Source organism: Salvelinus sp. IW2-2015, linkage group LG4p (genome assembly GCF_002910315.2).
Source record: "Salvelinus sp. IW2-2015 linkage group LG4p, ASM291031v2, whole genome shotgun sequence".
NCBI lineage: Eukaryota > Metazoa > Chordata > Actinopteri > Salmoniformes > Salmonidae > Salvelinus > Salvelinus sp. IW2-2015.
Window position 1 is genome coordinate 8153753 of NC_036841.1, and position 15304 is coordinate 8169056.

The 15304-nt window shown below is 42.4% G+C and overlaps 1 protein-coding gene across 1 annotated transcript in view; it reads right to left on the reverse strand.

The window, feature by feature from the left end:
• The window catches only part of si:ch211-213d14.1 (POU class 2 homeobox associating-factor 2), a 20005-nt gene extending 7998 nt beyond the window's left edge, over positions 1-12007 (reverse strand). Inside the window, exons 1-3 of the mRNA XM_023981839.2 lie at positions 11864-12007; positions 9550-9650; positions 2994-3033 (exon numbers count right to left, since the gene is read on the reverse strand). Of these exons, the coding sequence (XP_023837607.1) occupies positions 2994-3033; positions 9550-9650; positions 11864-11873 (151 nt within the window). The 5' untranslated portion in view covers positions 11874-12007. The remainder of the gene's footprint in view (positions 1-2993; positions 3034-9549; positions 9651-11863) is intronic.
• Between the last annotated feature and the right edge of the window lie 3297 nt (positions 12008-15304).

Sequence of the window (15304 nt, forward strand, 5' to 3'; positions counted from 1 at the left end):
GCTGACTGCCAGCCACCATTTCTAGACGACCTGTCGTCCCATCTAAGGTGACCTGCCGCCCCATCCTAGGTTGACTGCCGCCTCTACGAGACCTGTCGTCCCATCTAGGTGACCTGCCTCCTCATTCTAGACAGACACTGCCCGCCCCATCTAGACCGACCTGCCGCCCGGCCATCTAGAACGAGGCTCCGCCCATCTAGGTGATCTCTTCCGCCCATCCTAGGGACGCACCCTTGCCGCGGCCTTATGATTACCGGTTGGCGACCCTTACTCCTTCACCCATATCTAGCGTTGACCTTGGGCCCCGCCCATCTAGAACAGACACTGTCGCCCCATCTAGGTGACCTTTCCCGCCCACCACTAGACAGCCTGTGCCCCATCTAGGTGATCTTCGCCCCATCTAGACGATCTGTCGCCATCTAGGTGACCCTTTTCCTGCCCCATCTAGACGAGCCTTGTCGCGCCGATCTAGGTGACCTTCCGCCCATCTAAAGACCGCCCACTGTCGCTCCGCCATCTAGACGACCTCGTCCGCCCATCTAGGCTGACCTTTGCCGCCCCATGCTAGGCTTTCTTACGGCGCCCCGTCATCTAGAGCGACTGTGCTATATCCTAGTGCCTCCGCCATCTAGGCTGCTCCAGGCGTGCGACCCATTTAGAACCTGCTCTAGGACGCGCCAGTCCTAGGGACCCCACAAGCATACTCGTCCTATGCATGCCCCATGTTAGGTGACCGTTCCGTCCCATCTAGACGACGCTGTCGCCTCATCTAGGTCACCTTCCGCCCCCATCTAGGCGAACCTGTCCGCCCATCTAGGACGACTCTGTCGCCCATCTAGACGACGCTTGCCGTCCCAGTCTTAGGACGACCTGGTCGCACCATCTAGTGACCTTCGCTCCGCATCTAGGCGATCCTGCCCCCATTAGGCGACGCCCATCTTTAGGAGACCTTGCCTCCCCCATGCTAGAACGACCTGCCGCCCACATCTAGGCACCTGCCGCCGCCATCCTAGAATGACCTTGTCGTCGGCCATTTAAGAAGCTACCTGCCTCCCCATTTAGGCGACCTGTCGTCGCCATCTAGACGACCCTGTCGCCCCATCTAGGCGACCCTTGTTGTCCGCCCCATCTAGGCACCTGTCCCCCATCTTCAGACGACCTGTCGCCGCATCTAGACGGACCTGTCCGTCCATCTAGACGACTTCGCCCCACAATCTGCGCCATAGGCGACCTGTCGCCCCATCTAGACGACCTTGCCGCTCCATGCTAGCGGACCGTCGCCCTGAAGACCTCGTCATCTGTACGACCGACGACCCTTAGTGACTTGCCCCATCTATATTGATTCTGACCGCCTGCATCGTAAGCGCTGTCCTGCCCCTTTATTTAGAAATGACTTCGTTTCTTCATCGTAAGCGACCTCGCCTTAGTGATTTCCCCCCATGTTTTTCTAGACGACCTGTCCCGTCCATCTAGACGACCTTGCCGGCCCATCTATTTGACGACCTGTCGCCCCTATCTAGGCGCCTCTCGCCCCAATTTAGAGCTGAGCCTGTCGCCCTATTAGAGACGACGCTATTGACGACGCTGTCCCCCATCTGAGACGACCTGCCGCCCCATTTAGTGACTTGTCCACTAGACACTGTCGCCCATCTAAGGCCGACCTGTCCCCCATCTAGAGCGACCTCCCGCCCATCTGCCCCCCATCTAGGACCTCGACCCCTCGGCGTCACGCCCCATACCTAAGACGACCTGCCGGCCCATTCTAGGCGACCTTATCCGCCCCATTCTAGGCGACCTGTCTCCGCCCTCTGACGAGCTGTGCCCATCTAGACGACCCTGCCGTCCTCATTAGAACGACCTGTCCGCCCCATCATTTAGAGCGACCTGCCTGCCCCATTTAGGCTGACTGCCTCCTCCATCTAAGCACCTGTCCGTCCATCTTAGGGCGACCTTGCCGCCCCATGTAAGGCGACCTCCGCCCCATCTAGGCGACCTTTCCTCCCTAGGTGACTTGCCTCCTCATCTAGACGACCTGCCGCCCCATTTAGGTGACTTGCCTCCTCATCTAGGCGACCTGTCGCCCCATCTAGACGACCTGTCGCCCCATCTAGACGACCTGTCGCCCCATCTAGGCGACCTGTCGTCCCATTTAGGTGACCTGCCGCCCCATTTAGGCGACCTGACACCCCATTTAGGTGACCTGCCGCCCCATTTAGGCGACCTGACACCCCATTTAGGTGACCTGCCGCCCCATCTAGGCGACCTGCCGCCCCATTTAGGCGACCTGCCTCCCCCATCTAGGCGACCTGCCGCCCAGGTACAATACATTATGATGATTTTAATGCATTGTAAGATTTGTGCGAAAGGTGCAGCGGTCTAAGGCACTGCATCTCAGTGCTAGAGGCGTCACTACAGACCCTGGTTCGATTCCAGGCTGTATCACAACCGGCCGTGATTGGGAGTCCCTTAGGGCGGTGCAGAATTGSCCCAGCATCGTCCGGGTTAGGGTTTGGCCGGGGTAGGCCGTCATTGTAAATAAGAATTTGTTCTAAACTGACTTGCCTAGTTAAATAAAGGTTAAATAAAATAAAATATATAGATGACACACTTATAATGTAATATTATAATCTCATAAAATCCTGAGTAAATAACAAACATTTTGAGTCAGTAAAAAGAGACATAACATATTGTAAACCTTATGAAGGCTCATAAAAAGCCTGCAGGAAAACGTTTCTACTGGGCAGTAGCTATCAGAACAAAGCATACAATATAATTGGAGTACACATTCATAGCTCTGGTGGTTACTGTTAACAACGAAACAAGCCTTCACAAGCCTTCACCAGTAAATGGGTTTTATTCTACTTTTTCAGAACTTTGCATGTAAATGTGACATTTAAAAGCTGTCTATAATACTGTACCTCCCTTACCTCAAACACTATTAGGAGAGTTGATAGGTCAAATAATTACATCATTTACGCAGAGATTTTTCTCACCTGGCATTTGAACAAATGATGATTGGCTGGATGTTCCTCCCTACAAATGAAAGAACAGACAAACGTAAACCCCTGGATCCATGGCATTATGAGAACAGGTCTGATTGTGGTAACACATATCATGCCACCACACACGCGCTGAGGAAGGCACAAGCCGAAGCGTATGTCAGTGTGTGGTCTATTAAGACATGTTGGTATGATATAAAGAAAATGAAAACAAAGCTTCAAGAATTGCAACTTACAGTGCATTCGGAAAGAATTCAGACCCCTCGAATTTTTCAAGATTTTACATTTACATTTAACATTTACATTTAAGTCATTTAGCAGACGCTCTTATCCAGAGCGACTTACAAATTGGTGCATTCACCTTATGATATCCAGTGGAACAACCACTTTACAATAGTGCATCTAACTCTTTTAAGGGGGGGGGGGTTAGAAGGATTACTTTATCCTATCCTAGGTATTCCTTAAAGAGGTGGGGTGTACACCTATTTTGTTACATTACAGCCTTATTCTAAAATTGATTAAATTGTGGGGGGTTTTCTCACACAATACTCCATTATGACAAAGCTAAAACATGTTTTTAAAAATGTTTGCAAATCTATTAAAAATAAAAAACAGAAATATAGCATTCAGACCCTTTGCTCAGTACTTTGTTGAAGCACCTTTGGCAGCGATTCCAGCCTCAAGTCTTCTTGGGTATTATGCTACAAGCTTGGCATACCTGTATTTGGAGAGTTTCTCCCATTTCTTCTCTGCAGATCTTCTCAAGCTCTGTAAGGTTAGATGGGAAGTGTTGCTGCACAGCTATTTTCAGGTCTCTCCAGGGATGTTCGATCGGGTTCAAGTCTGGGCTCTGGCTGGGCCAATCAAGGATATTCAGAGGCTTCTCCCAAAGCCACTTCTGTGTTGTCTTGGCTGTGTGCTTAGGGTCGTTGTTCTATTGGAAGRTGAATCTTCACCCCAGTCTGATGTCCTGAGTGCTCTGAAGCAGGTTTTCATCAAGGATCTCTGTACTTTGCTCTGTTCATCTTTCCTTCGATCCTGACTAGTTTCCCAGTCCCTGCCGCTGAAAAACATCCCCACAAGGGCCTCCCGAGTGGCGCAGCGGTCTAAGGAACTTCATCTCAGTGCTCGAGGCGTCACGACAGACCCAGGTTTGATCCCGGGCTGTATCACAACCGGTTGTGATCGAGAGTCCCATAGTGCGGTGAACAATTGGCCCAGTGTCATCCGGCTTAGGGGAGGGTTTGGCCGGGGGGGCTTTACTTGTCTCATTGTGCTCTAGCGACTCCTTGTTGAACAGTGTTTCCTCTGACACGTTGGTGCGGCTGGTTAAGCGGGCGGGTGTTAAGAAGTGCGGTTAGGTGGTCATGTTTTGGAGGATGCATGACTCGACCTTCGCCTCCCGAGCCTATTGGGGAGTTGCAGCGATGAGACAAGATCGAAATTGGGGAGAAAAGCGGGTAAAAAAACATCCCCACACCATGATGCCGCCACCACCATGCTTCACCGTAGGGATGGTGCCAGGTTTCCTCCAGACGTGACTCTTGGCATTCAGGCCAAAGAGTTCAATCAGGGTTTCATCAGACCAGAGAATCTTGTTTCTCATGGTCTGAGAGTCCTTTAGGTGCCATTTGGCAAACTCCAAGCGGGCTGTCATGTGCCTTTTACTGAGGAGTGGCTTCCGTCTGGCCACTCTACCATAAAGGCCTGATTGGTGGAGTGCTGCAGAGATGTTAATCCTTCTGGAAGGTTCTCCCATCTCCAAAGAGGACCTCTGAAGCTTTGTCAGAGTGATCATTGGGTTCTTGGTCACCTCCCTGACCAAGGCCCTTCTCCAGCTGATTGCTCAATTTAGCGGGTGGCCAGCTCTAGGAAGAGTATTGGTTCCAAACTTCTTCCATTTAAGAATGATGGAGGCCACTGTATTCAATTTCGAGTCTCATAGCAAAGGGTCTGAATAATTAAAAAAGGTATTTCAGCTTTTTCTTTTTTAATAAATTTGCAAAACTTACAAAAATAACTGTTTTCACTTAGTCATTATGGGGTATTGTGTGTAGATTTATGAGGAAAAACATTAATACATTTTAGAATAAGGCTGTAATGTAACAAAATGTGGGAAAAGCCAAGATGTCTGAAAGCCAAGATGTCTACTTAGCGAATGCACTCTATATCCAAGTGATGGTAACACTTTATTTGGATAGTCCATCTGTAGATGCTCTACAGACTATCTACACTCTTAGAAAAAGTAGAATCATATAGGTTTCTTCGGTTTGTCCCCATAGGGGAAATCCATAGATTAGGGCCGAATGCATTTAATTCAATTGACTGATTTCATTATATTAACTGTAACTCAGTAAAGTATTTTAAATTGTTGCATGTTGCGTTTATATCTGGTGCACCTGTGTATTGATCATGCTGTTTAATCAGCTTGTTGATATGCCACACCTGTCAGGTGGATGGATCATATTTTTTTTTTTWGTAAAAATGACACAATCACACTTACACCACTTTACAGAATTAATTCAATTCCTGAATCAACACTATAAAAGTTACACTGAAAAATCAACACTAGGTAACACTGGCCAAGTGGCCAATTTGCTGTGTACCATACAATACACTGCTGGTTCACTCAGACTCCATACTATTCTCCTACTCACTGCTCAATAAAATAACAGAAAATACTTGTTTGAAAGTTGATATCTTTGCCAAGATAAACAGTTATGTCAGTAGTGTATATGTAAAATGATCAAGGGAATACCAGATACATTTACAAATATTCCCATATACTGTAAGTACAATTTAAAACATTCTCACATCTATCTTTTTAAACTGATCAGATTACTCAAACTCCTGATGTTAAAGTTTAAACATTGAGGTAAACACTGATTCTCAGGCACTATTCAAAAGAATAATACAAAAAATACAATAAAAAAWTCTTATTCAGATTCAGAAGGGTTCTACATAGAATCCTTCTTTCCTTCCATAGAACCCTTCTTTCCTTCCATAGAACCCTTCTTTCCTTCCAAAGAATCATCAAAGAACCCTTTCTTTAAAAAACGGTTCTTAGCATGAAAAAAGTTCTGGGTAGAACCCGTTGCCTTATAAAGAACCCTCGTCTTCCAAAAAGGGTTCTTCAGATGAAAATTGTTCTTGGTTTACCCAATCTCTCTGCAAATAACCCTTTTGGAACCCTTTTTTCTAAGAGTGTACAGTAACATTTCAACTACCTATCTCCTAACCCTAGCCCTTATTCTAAACCTAACCCTAACTGTAACCTTAGCAAGCAGTTGCTTATCAACAGATAGTCAGTTGCTTATCAGTAGATAGTTTGTTGATAGTATGATAATCTGTAGAGCAGCAACAGATGGACTAGCCCCAAAAAGTGTGACCCAAATGATTGCAGGCCTTTTTCATGTTTGATGTGAACACATAACATGGACAGTAACAAAGTGTACAGTGACATTCTGTGAAAAAAAGTCATGAACATTATCATCATAGACTGGGGRAAAAAACTGAATTAACTTTTATAGCAGTGTCACGTTTATGATAGCATTACGAAGAGCTTATAATGCAGAAGTCAGAATGACTTATGGGGTTTAATACACTTCTGAATGGCTTTATTATCCTCTTGGGTGCCGTGGAGTCTGAAGTAAAGGTATACTGTAGAAAGGACGAGTCTTTATGGTGTCTACGGTTATTGAAGACAGATTTTGCATGACATTTATAGCAAGCTTGTTAGAATGTATAGTATAAATGTTTGTAGGGTTAGAAAAGGGATATATGCTTACAGGGATTTGTTTTAAAGAGACACACACACACACAGCGAGGGTTAGAAAGGAGGACAAGCTCTCTTTTGTTTGCATATTGCAAACATGAAAGAGTTGATTTTAAGGCTGTGTTGGCTGGAAGGCAAGCAAATTTTGAGGGTTGGATTTGAATACAATTTGCCCATGCCAAGACTTCCCCATGTGGACCAGGTCAATGCCTCAGTGCTTCTCTGAAGGCTGCGTATGGAAATCATGTTGTTAAAGCCTCATGTTCTCCCAGTTCACAGCAAAGCACCTGATGGAGAGACACAATAAACCTGCATGGGGAGGCTAACAATTACCCAGGGCCGTTTCTAACATTTTTACTAAGCAAGATTTTGTTGGGGGGCACGAAATAAGAGGAAAACTGCTGATGCACTACCAAAAAAAATCATAATAATTGAGGTTTCGCTAATGCTTTGAAAAGGTACTGCAGCTACCAACCAACATCCCCAGACACAGGTCTTAATAAAGAGATGATCTGTGAAGCATGTTGGGCTGCAATGTGTTGTATGACAGTTACATTTTTATATGCTGCCGTATTTGGTGAAAAGGCTGTCCTTAAGGGAAACCAGTTACCAGTCAAAATGTTGTCCTTATAAGAACAAGAATTTGGGGGCAAACTAGTGTGCAGATATTTTAGTTCTACATGACTATTTACTCTGATTAATTATTTTAAGTGTGCATACCCGAGTGTTTACAATTGAAAAGTACTCTTTCCTCCACAATAACACAACAGTGAAGGTACACTGGTTGGCCGGCTAGCCCTAATAATGCCCAAACCTCAGTCAGTTTTGCATATAGCATAGTAAGTGAGTAAAGAAGAGCTGGCTAATACCATTTCTCTCTCAGCATTCCTTGAGGTCTAGGTCTAGGATACAACACATATCTTACTTGTGCCACGATATTAGAGTCATGCACAAATTAATAGAGCAGTGTATCTATGGTGATATCTCTTTAATATTCTTCTTTATGATACTTGAAGATCATTATTACTTGAGATTGTGTAAGATGGTCTTTGTCCTGTCATTGAGGCAGCATGCCTGTTGTCAAAGACATTTCCCTTTGATTTCTATGGGTTCATGTTGTGACTTGAATTGAATCACTTTGTGGCTAAAGTTTGCCAATGTCTATCAATGGCCTTTCTCTCTAGGATAAAAGACTGCAAACTAGAATGAGAGAGAGAGAGCATAAGAGAAAGTCTAGGCAACCTTTAGATAGTGTGGCCCTGTTATCTGAATGTGTCTTTAGTCCGTATTGTTCACCCATGAACCTGGGTACACACCTCTCATGTGTACAAAAGAAGACCGAGAATCTACTAGATTAAAACATTAACACACAGTATCATTGGATATGTAGTATAATTTTGTCTTTAATCACACAAATCCAATCTAATTTTGCGTTAGGTCAAAACTGTTGATGGCATAGTAACACTGGGGTCTTACCAATCCATCCACAAGATGTTATCTGTAACTCTGAGTTAATAGTATTAACTTAATACTGTGAATAAAGAATGACAGAACTCAAGTCTATTACATTTTCGCTTTCAAGCAGAGTTTTCGGTGGTGGCATTGGCAACATCGATCTAGTTTTGTTTAGGAAAACAGTGACTCATCATTATTAAGCAATAAGAGCAGTACTTCCTGGTGTTGTGATCTTTGCTGCAGTTTGCTTTGGACACATTGCCCCCTGAGAAATCCTTTCCAACCTGGCTTTGGCAAACCTGTGACATTTTTGCAAGAGCAATACATAACATTTTACTATGAATTTATTATTCAAATGTTTTTGGAGGATAAATGACATATCACATTTAACGCAATCTTCCTTTTATAACTAGATTCAACACCACATTTAGTATTGTTCTGCCACAAAGGTTGTTTCTTGATATTCAAAACAAACTGTAATCTGTGGAGATTTAATATGAATTTAAGTGGGGGGTTTTTCTACAAAAATGATTGATGTTTCTGAAGAGCCATACAGTCCAGACATGGAAGGATGGTCACAGAGTGTGAAAGCATGTCTTATGGCTTACGATGTTGAAACTCATGGCATCTACCTCACAGTTTGTCTATCCCTTATCAGGATCTGTCCATGAAGAGTGTAGTTACTGTCTAGTGAGTGCCAGTGGTAAAGGTAACAGAAAACAAATGGAGTCCTGTAAAGGGCATTGACAGGTAGCTTGGGAGATGAAAAACTTTTCCTGTTTGCTCAGGCAGATGTCTCATAGGCCGATTTCGCTGTGTCTGAGGCAACAATGGCTAGCTTGTCTGCGGCCTGCATGGAGAACAATATCGGTCGGCAGGTGTGCGAGAATCTCACTTTGCATAGACCAACCTGGCAGACCGAAAAGGGTTTGTGTTAGCTATCCTCCTCACGACTGCTAGAGTTCATGACCATTAGCCATTGCGTATTATTGTTGTCCTGCTCATTGTGGGGTTTTCATGGGTCTGCTTGGCTTTGTTTTTCTCTCTTAAACCCAATGTTCTGGTATTTACCCATAGGCTTAGCTTTCACTCATGGCTGAGAAGTGGAGAAATAAAGATACACTGCCGAGGGACTTATGGGTAGGCATTATGGTCATGATTCGTTAGTATACAAAATAAGCCCAAATGTAAATAAGGCTGAAGATTGAAGGACAACACCCTATTGTCTCGCCAACAGACATCAACTGTCTGGTTATATGTCAGTGAAAGAAAGAAGACAATACAAAAGTGAATCACGCTTGATGTACTTGGAGTACTCACACTGTATCTTGGTCCATTTGTTTGACTTTGTCGTTTCTCTGCCAGTAGATCTTTCACTGTGTGCTTGACCCTCACCCCTTGATAGACCCTTTTAGAATACTCTGGAGAAAAAGAGAGAGAAATATTTCACACACACACACACACACACACACACACACGTGCGCAGAGATATAATTGACTCATTATTTGAGTGTGAAGTAATACAAGTTAATCCATTATTGTACACTCATTATTCTGTGGAGGTTATTGAAAACAACCTCCATACAGTACACTCCTAACACAAGGATAGCCTACAATTGTAGTTATATTGATACAAAGGTTTAACATTTTGCCTCAAGTACATTGCTAGAACAAATTCTATGAACCTCCTTGAAGTATATGAAAAACAGGCTAGAAAAACTATTATTTTCAGGAGGCCTGAATTAAACATAGGAAAGGGGAAGGGGGATACCTAGTAAGTTGTACAACTGAATGCCTTCAACTGAAATGTGTCTTCCGCATTTAACCCAACCCCTCTGAATCAGAGAGGTGCGGGGGGCTGCCATAATCGACATCCGGCGCCCGGGGAACAATGGGTTAACTGCCTTGCTCAGGGGCAGAACGACAGGTGTCAGCTCGGGGATTCAATCCAGCAACCTTTCGGTTACTGGCCCAACGCTCTAATATGCTATTCAACTACTTACTTACTTACTTACTTACTTACTTTATTGTCCCCATGGGGAAATTTTGTTGCAGTGTCATGTACACATTTAAAGTGGCGTTAAATACAAAACAAGATTGACAATACAACTTTCAATAACAGTCACGCACCAATAAATAAAATACAATTTTAAATTTTAAATTTAAAAAAGAAGAAAAGACTAACCTGCTGGCYTTACGGGGTCAATGGGAACATTTGCCCGAGCTATTTAAGAGGGATATCACACCTGGCACAAATTATTGTCTCGTTCTATTTTTCCTGCTGAGGGGTGCCCTATACCTGCGCCCAGAGGGGAGTAATTCAAAGTCCAGGTACATTCACTTATTGTGTTCTCTGTTTTGGATCACTTATATTGTAAGTATTTTTTAAATTAGCTTGAAGTAAGTATCTCCAAATTGTACTTACTCAAAGTAAAATATAAATATAACACAAGTACAATATATTGCTGGTTATGTATTTTTCAGATAACATACTGGTCCTGCTTAGTGCTAGTCCTCACTCATTCCTACAAACATGTATTCATTTGAATTTTCACAGTTTTATGCATAGCTGAATTGCCTTTTGGGATATGTGTAAAGGGCATGGAAATTGTCTTTGGCTTTGGTCAATGCAAATTGACTGTTAAAAAAAAGCTATTTAGTACAAACGTCATTGTCTAACAGTGATTACATTTTTATACACTGGATAGCCTCTCACACATTTTAAATAGTCTAAATAGCCCTAGTGATAGAAGTATCAAAAGTATCAATATTTATTTGTAAATACATCATAAATCTCAACAGCAAATATGTCTCCAGCCTGATTTGTAGGCAAATCCCCCCTGAAAATATTCCTAGTGAGCATACTATAGACTATATTTGCAATTTAACATGCAAAAGGAAATCACATGCAAAAAAAACAGTACAGTATGTAAAAGATCCCAGCTTTATGAATGGAGTCTTAAGATAAGTTTCTATTTTACTATAACCATCATATGGCCAAACAGTTTTGAAATTCAGAAATTGATGTTGGATCATAATGATATCATTTTCTAGGTGTTGCAGTTTGATATCTAACTGAATTATTTATGAATTGAAAAGAGGGTTTGGGTACCGGAAATCCAACACCAAAACAATATTTGCATACTATTCAGCATCATCATGTCCTTTATGCTTTGCACTAGTCACAGCTAAGCAATGCCATCTTTAGATATAAATAATAAACATTCATATTTATGTTCATATGTCACACTGTTACCATATTTCCCGATGCAGTACTCTACAGTACTATACTTTCAGTTTTGTTAGTATGAAAAATACAATCCAATACACCAATCCAATACCTTACAAAGCACAATGTTAGCTTTACAGTACATTTCATTCATTCACTTTTTTTATATTGAAGGATACTAGTCAATTCCAAAAACAACAATGGCATAAACCAGATTGTTATGCTAGTTGACAGCATAAACCAATAACAAATAAAAAATATATWTTTTTAATTATGTCATTATCACCCCCTTAAATAAGATGGCATAAAATGTCTATGGATGATGATAGTTTTGTCAAAGCAATATACTATGGAAGTATCTCATAAATGATTATGAATCAGTGTTATAGTTGCATTTAGCCTTACCGGTTTCCATGATGCTGCAGTTTCAGGTCTGGTACTACAAAGATTGAGAAGGCCAATCCTCTATTCCAGTGAAAGTGTAGCTCTACCAATGCTCAAAATCATACTAAAGACAAGCCTTTTCCACCTCTGGAAACGTTTACGGAATCCTTCGCACACTCCACTGATGGAGAATGTATGGAGTTTTTCAAATGACCTTTTTCCATGCAAATGATTGGTAGGACGTTTTTTGACTATTTGCATCTACAGTCTAGATTAGAGGAGARCGTCTAAGAGACTCATCGGAAGGCATTCTATTTCGTTCCACTGAATCATGTTGTAATAGTTCTTTAGGTCTATTTGGGCTCCCACATTTTTACACACTATCAATGTACAGTAAAAGCTTGAAATGATATATCAAAGAAGTTTCAGTCACACTTCAAGTAAAGGAAACAGGTGTAACGATTTAGTTCCCTATTTTGTTATGAGCATGTTTGAGACCTTATGAAGTCTCATAATAATGTGTTATGTAATAATGCATTATACAGTGGGGCAAAAAAGTATTTAGTCAGCCACCAATTGTGCAAGTTCTCCCACTTAAAAAGATGAGAGAGGCCTGTAATTTTCATCATCAGGTACACTTCAACTATGACAGAGAAAATGAGGGGGAAAAAATCCAGAAAATCACATTGTAGGATTTTTAATGAATTTATTAGCAAATTATGGTGGAAAATAAGTATTTGGTCACCTACAAACAAGCAAGATTTCTGGCTCTCACAGACCTGTAACTTCTTCTTTAAGAGGCTCCTCTGTCCTCCACTCGTTACCTGTATTAATGGCACCTGTTTGAACTTGTTATCAGTATAAAAGACACCTGTCCACAACCTTAAACAGTCACACTCCAAACTCCACTATGGCCAAGACCAAAGAGCTGTCAAAGGACACCAGAAACATTAAAAATTGTAGACCTGCACCAGGCTGGGAAGACTGAATCTGCAATAGGTAAGCAGCTTGGTTTGAAGAAAATACTGTGGGAGCAATTATTAGGAAATGGAAGACATACAAGACACTGATAATCTCCTCGATCTGGGGCTCCACGCAAGATCTCACCCCGTGGGGTCAAATTGATCACAAGAACGGTGAGCAAAAATCCCAGAACCACACGGGGGACCTAGTGAATGACCTGCAGAGAGCTGGGACCAAAGTAACAAAGCCTACCATCAGTAAACACACTACGCCGCCAGGGACTCAAATCCTGCATGCCAGACGTGTCCCCCTGCTTAAGCCCAGTACATGTCCAGGCCGTCTGAAGTTTGCTAGAGAGCATTTGGATGATCCAGAAGAAGATTGGAGAATGTCATATGGTCAGATGAAACCAAAATATAATTTTTTGGTAAAAACTCAACTCGTCGTGTTTGGAGACAAAGAATGCTGAGTTGCATCCAAAGAACACCATACCTACTGTGAAGCATGGGGGTGGAACATCATGCTTTGGGGCTGTTTTTCTGCCAAGGGACCAGACGACTGATCCGTGTAAAGGAAAGAATGAATGGGGCCTGTATCGTGAGATTTTGAGTGAAAACCTCCTTCCATCAGCAAGGGCATTGAATATGAAACGTGGCTGGGTCTTTCAGCATGACAATGATCCCAAACACACCGCCCGGGCAACGAAGGAGTGGCTTCGTAAGAAGCATTTCAAGGTCCTGGAGTGGCCTAGCCAGTCTCCAGATCTCAACCCCATAGAAAATCTTTGGAGGGAGTTGAAAGTCCGTGTTGCCCAGCAACAGCCCCAAAACATCACTGCTCTAGAGAGATCTGCATGGAGGAATGGGCCAAAATACCAGCAACAGTGTGTGAAACCTTGTGAAGACTTACAGAAAACGTTTGACCTCTGTCATTGCCAACAAAGGGTATATAACAAAGTTTTGAGATAAACTTTTGTTATTGACCAAATACTTATTTTCCACCATAATTTGCAAATAAATTCATTAAAAATCCTACAATGTGATTTTCTGGATTTTTTTTCTCATTTTGTCTGTCATAGTTGAAGTGTACCTATGATGACAATTACAGGCCTCTCTCATCTTTTTAAGTGGGAGAACTTTCACAATTGGTGGCTGACTAAATACTTTTTTTGCCCACTGTACCTGTCAGCCTTAAGTCAAGTGTTAGAGGTTTGTCTGTTCTTACAGGATGGTATCCCTTAGAAAGTCAGAGGAGAAACAATGTCTGCACAAGCTGCATGATCAGTATAACATACTGCATTCAGGAGCTTGCATATCCTCCACATGATACCTTCCAAGTTCAAAGAATATRCAGCCAGGTCCATAATTATTGGCACCCTCTATAAAGATGAGGGAAAAAGTCTGTATATATATATTTTTTTTCTTTACAAATAATTAGTTATTTTGTATGCTCGACAAAAATTGGGAGATTATTTTATACTAATACAATTGTTTAGAGAAAGAGATTTTGTTTAAGAAGTAAAAAAAWAAAAWAAAATAGGGGTCAAAATTATTGGCACCCCTGTTTTCAATACTCTAGCACACTCCCCTTGCGAGAATAGCGACACGGCCTTTTTCTAACATGTTTTATGAGATTGGAGAACTCATCGGGAGGGGTCTTAGAATGGTCTTAGACCATTCCTCCATAAGGAATCTTTCCAGAGCCGTAATATCCTTCATCTGSTCTTATGGACKGCYCTCTTCAGTTCAAACTACAGGTTTTCAATGGGGTTCAAGTCCGGAGACTGAGATGGCCATTGGAAAATGTTGATTTAGTGATCAGTTAACCATTTCTTTGTAGATTTTGATTATTGCTTGGGGTTATTGTCTTGCTGGAAGATCCACTGCGGCCAAGTGTCAGCTTCCTGGCAGAAGCAACCAGGTTTTTGACTAAAATGTCCTGGTACTTGGTAAAGTTCATGATGCAGTTGACCTTAGCAAGAGCCTCAGGACTAATGGAAGCTAATAACATCAAATATCCACCACTATATTTTACCATAGGTATGAGGTACTTCTCTGCATATGCTTCTGTTTTTCAACGTCAAACCCACCACTGGTGTGCGTGGCCAAAGAGAGCTCTATTTTCATGTCATCTGACCATAGCACCGGTTCCAATCCAAGTGCCAATGCCGTTTATTAAATTCCAGGCGGTGCTATGCTGTTGGGGAAACAGCTTGAGTCACACAAAATGGAATATAACTTTGTGGATACAGTTCAGAATGACACAATTTAATGTATAGGCCTACAACATCCAAAGACTTACATCACTATACTGAGAGCTTTGCCGTTTAAAAAAATATGGATTTGGGTGTCAGATGAGGCTGGTGGGATGAGCTATAGGAGGACATGCTCATTGTAATGGCTGGAATGGAATAAATGGAACAGAGTCAAACATGTGGTTTCCAAGTTTTATTTGTTTGATAGTGTAAAATGTATTCTATTCTAGCCATTTCTTTGAGCC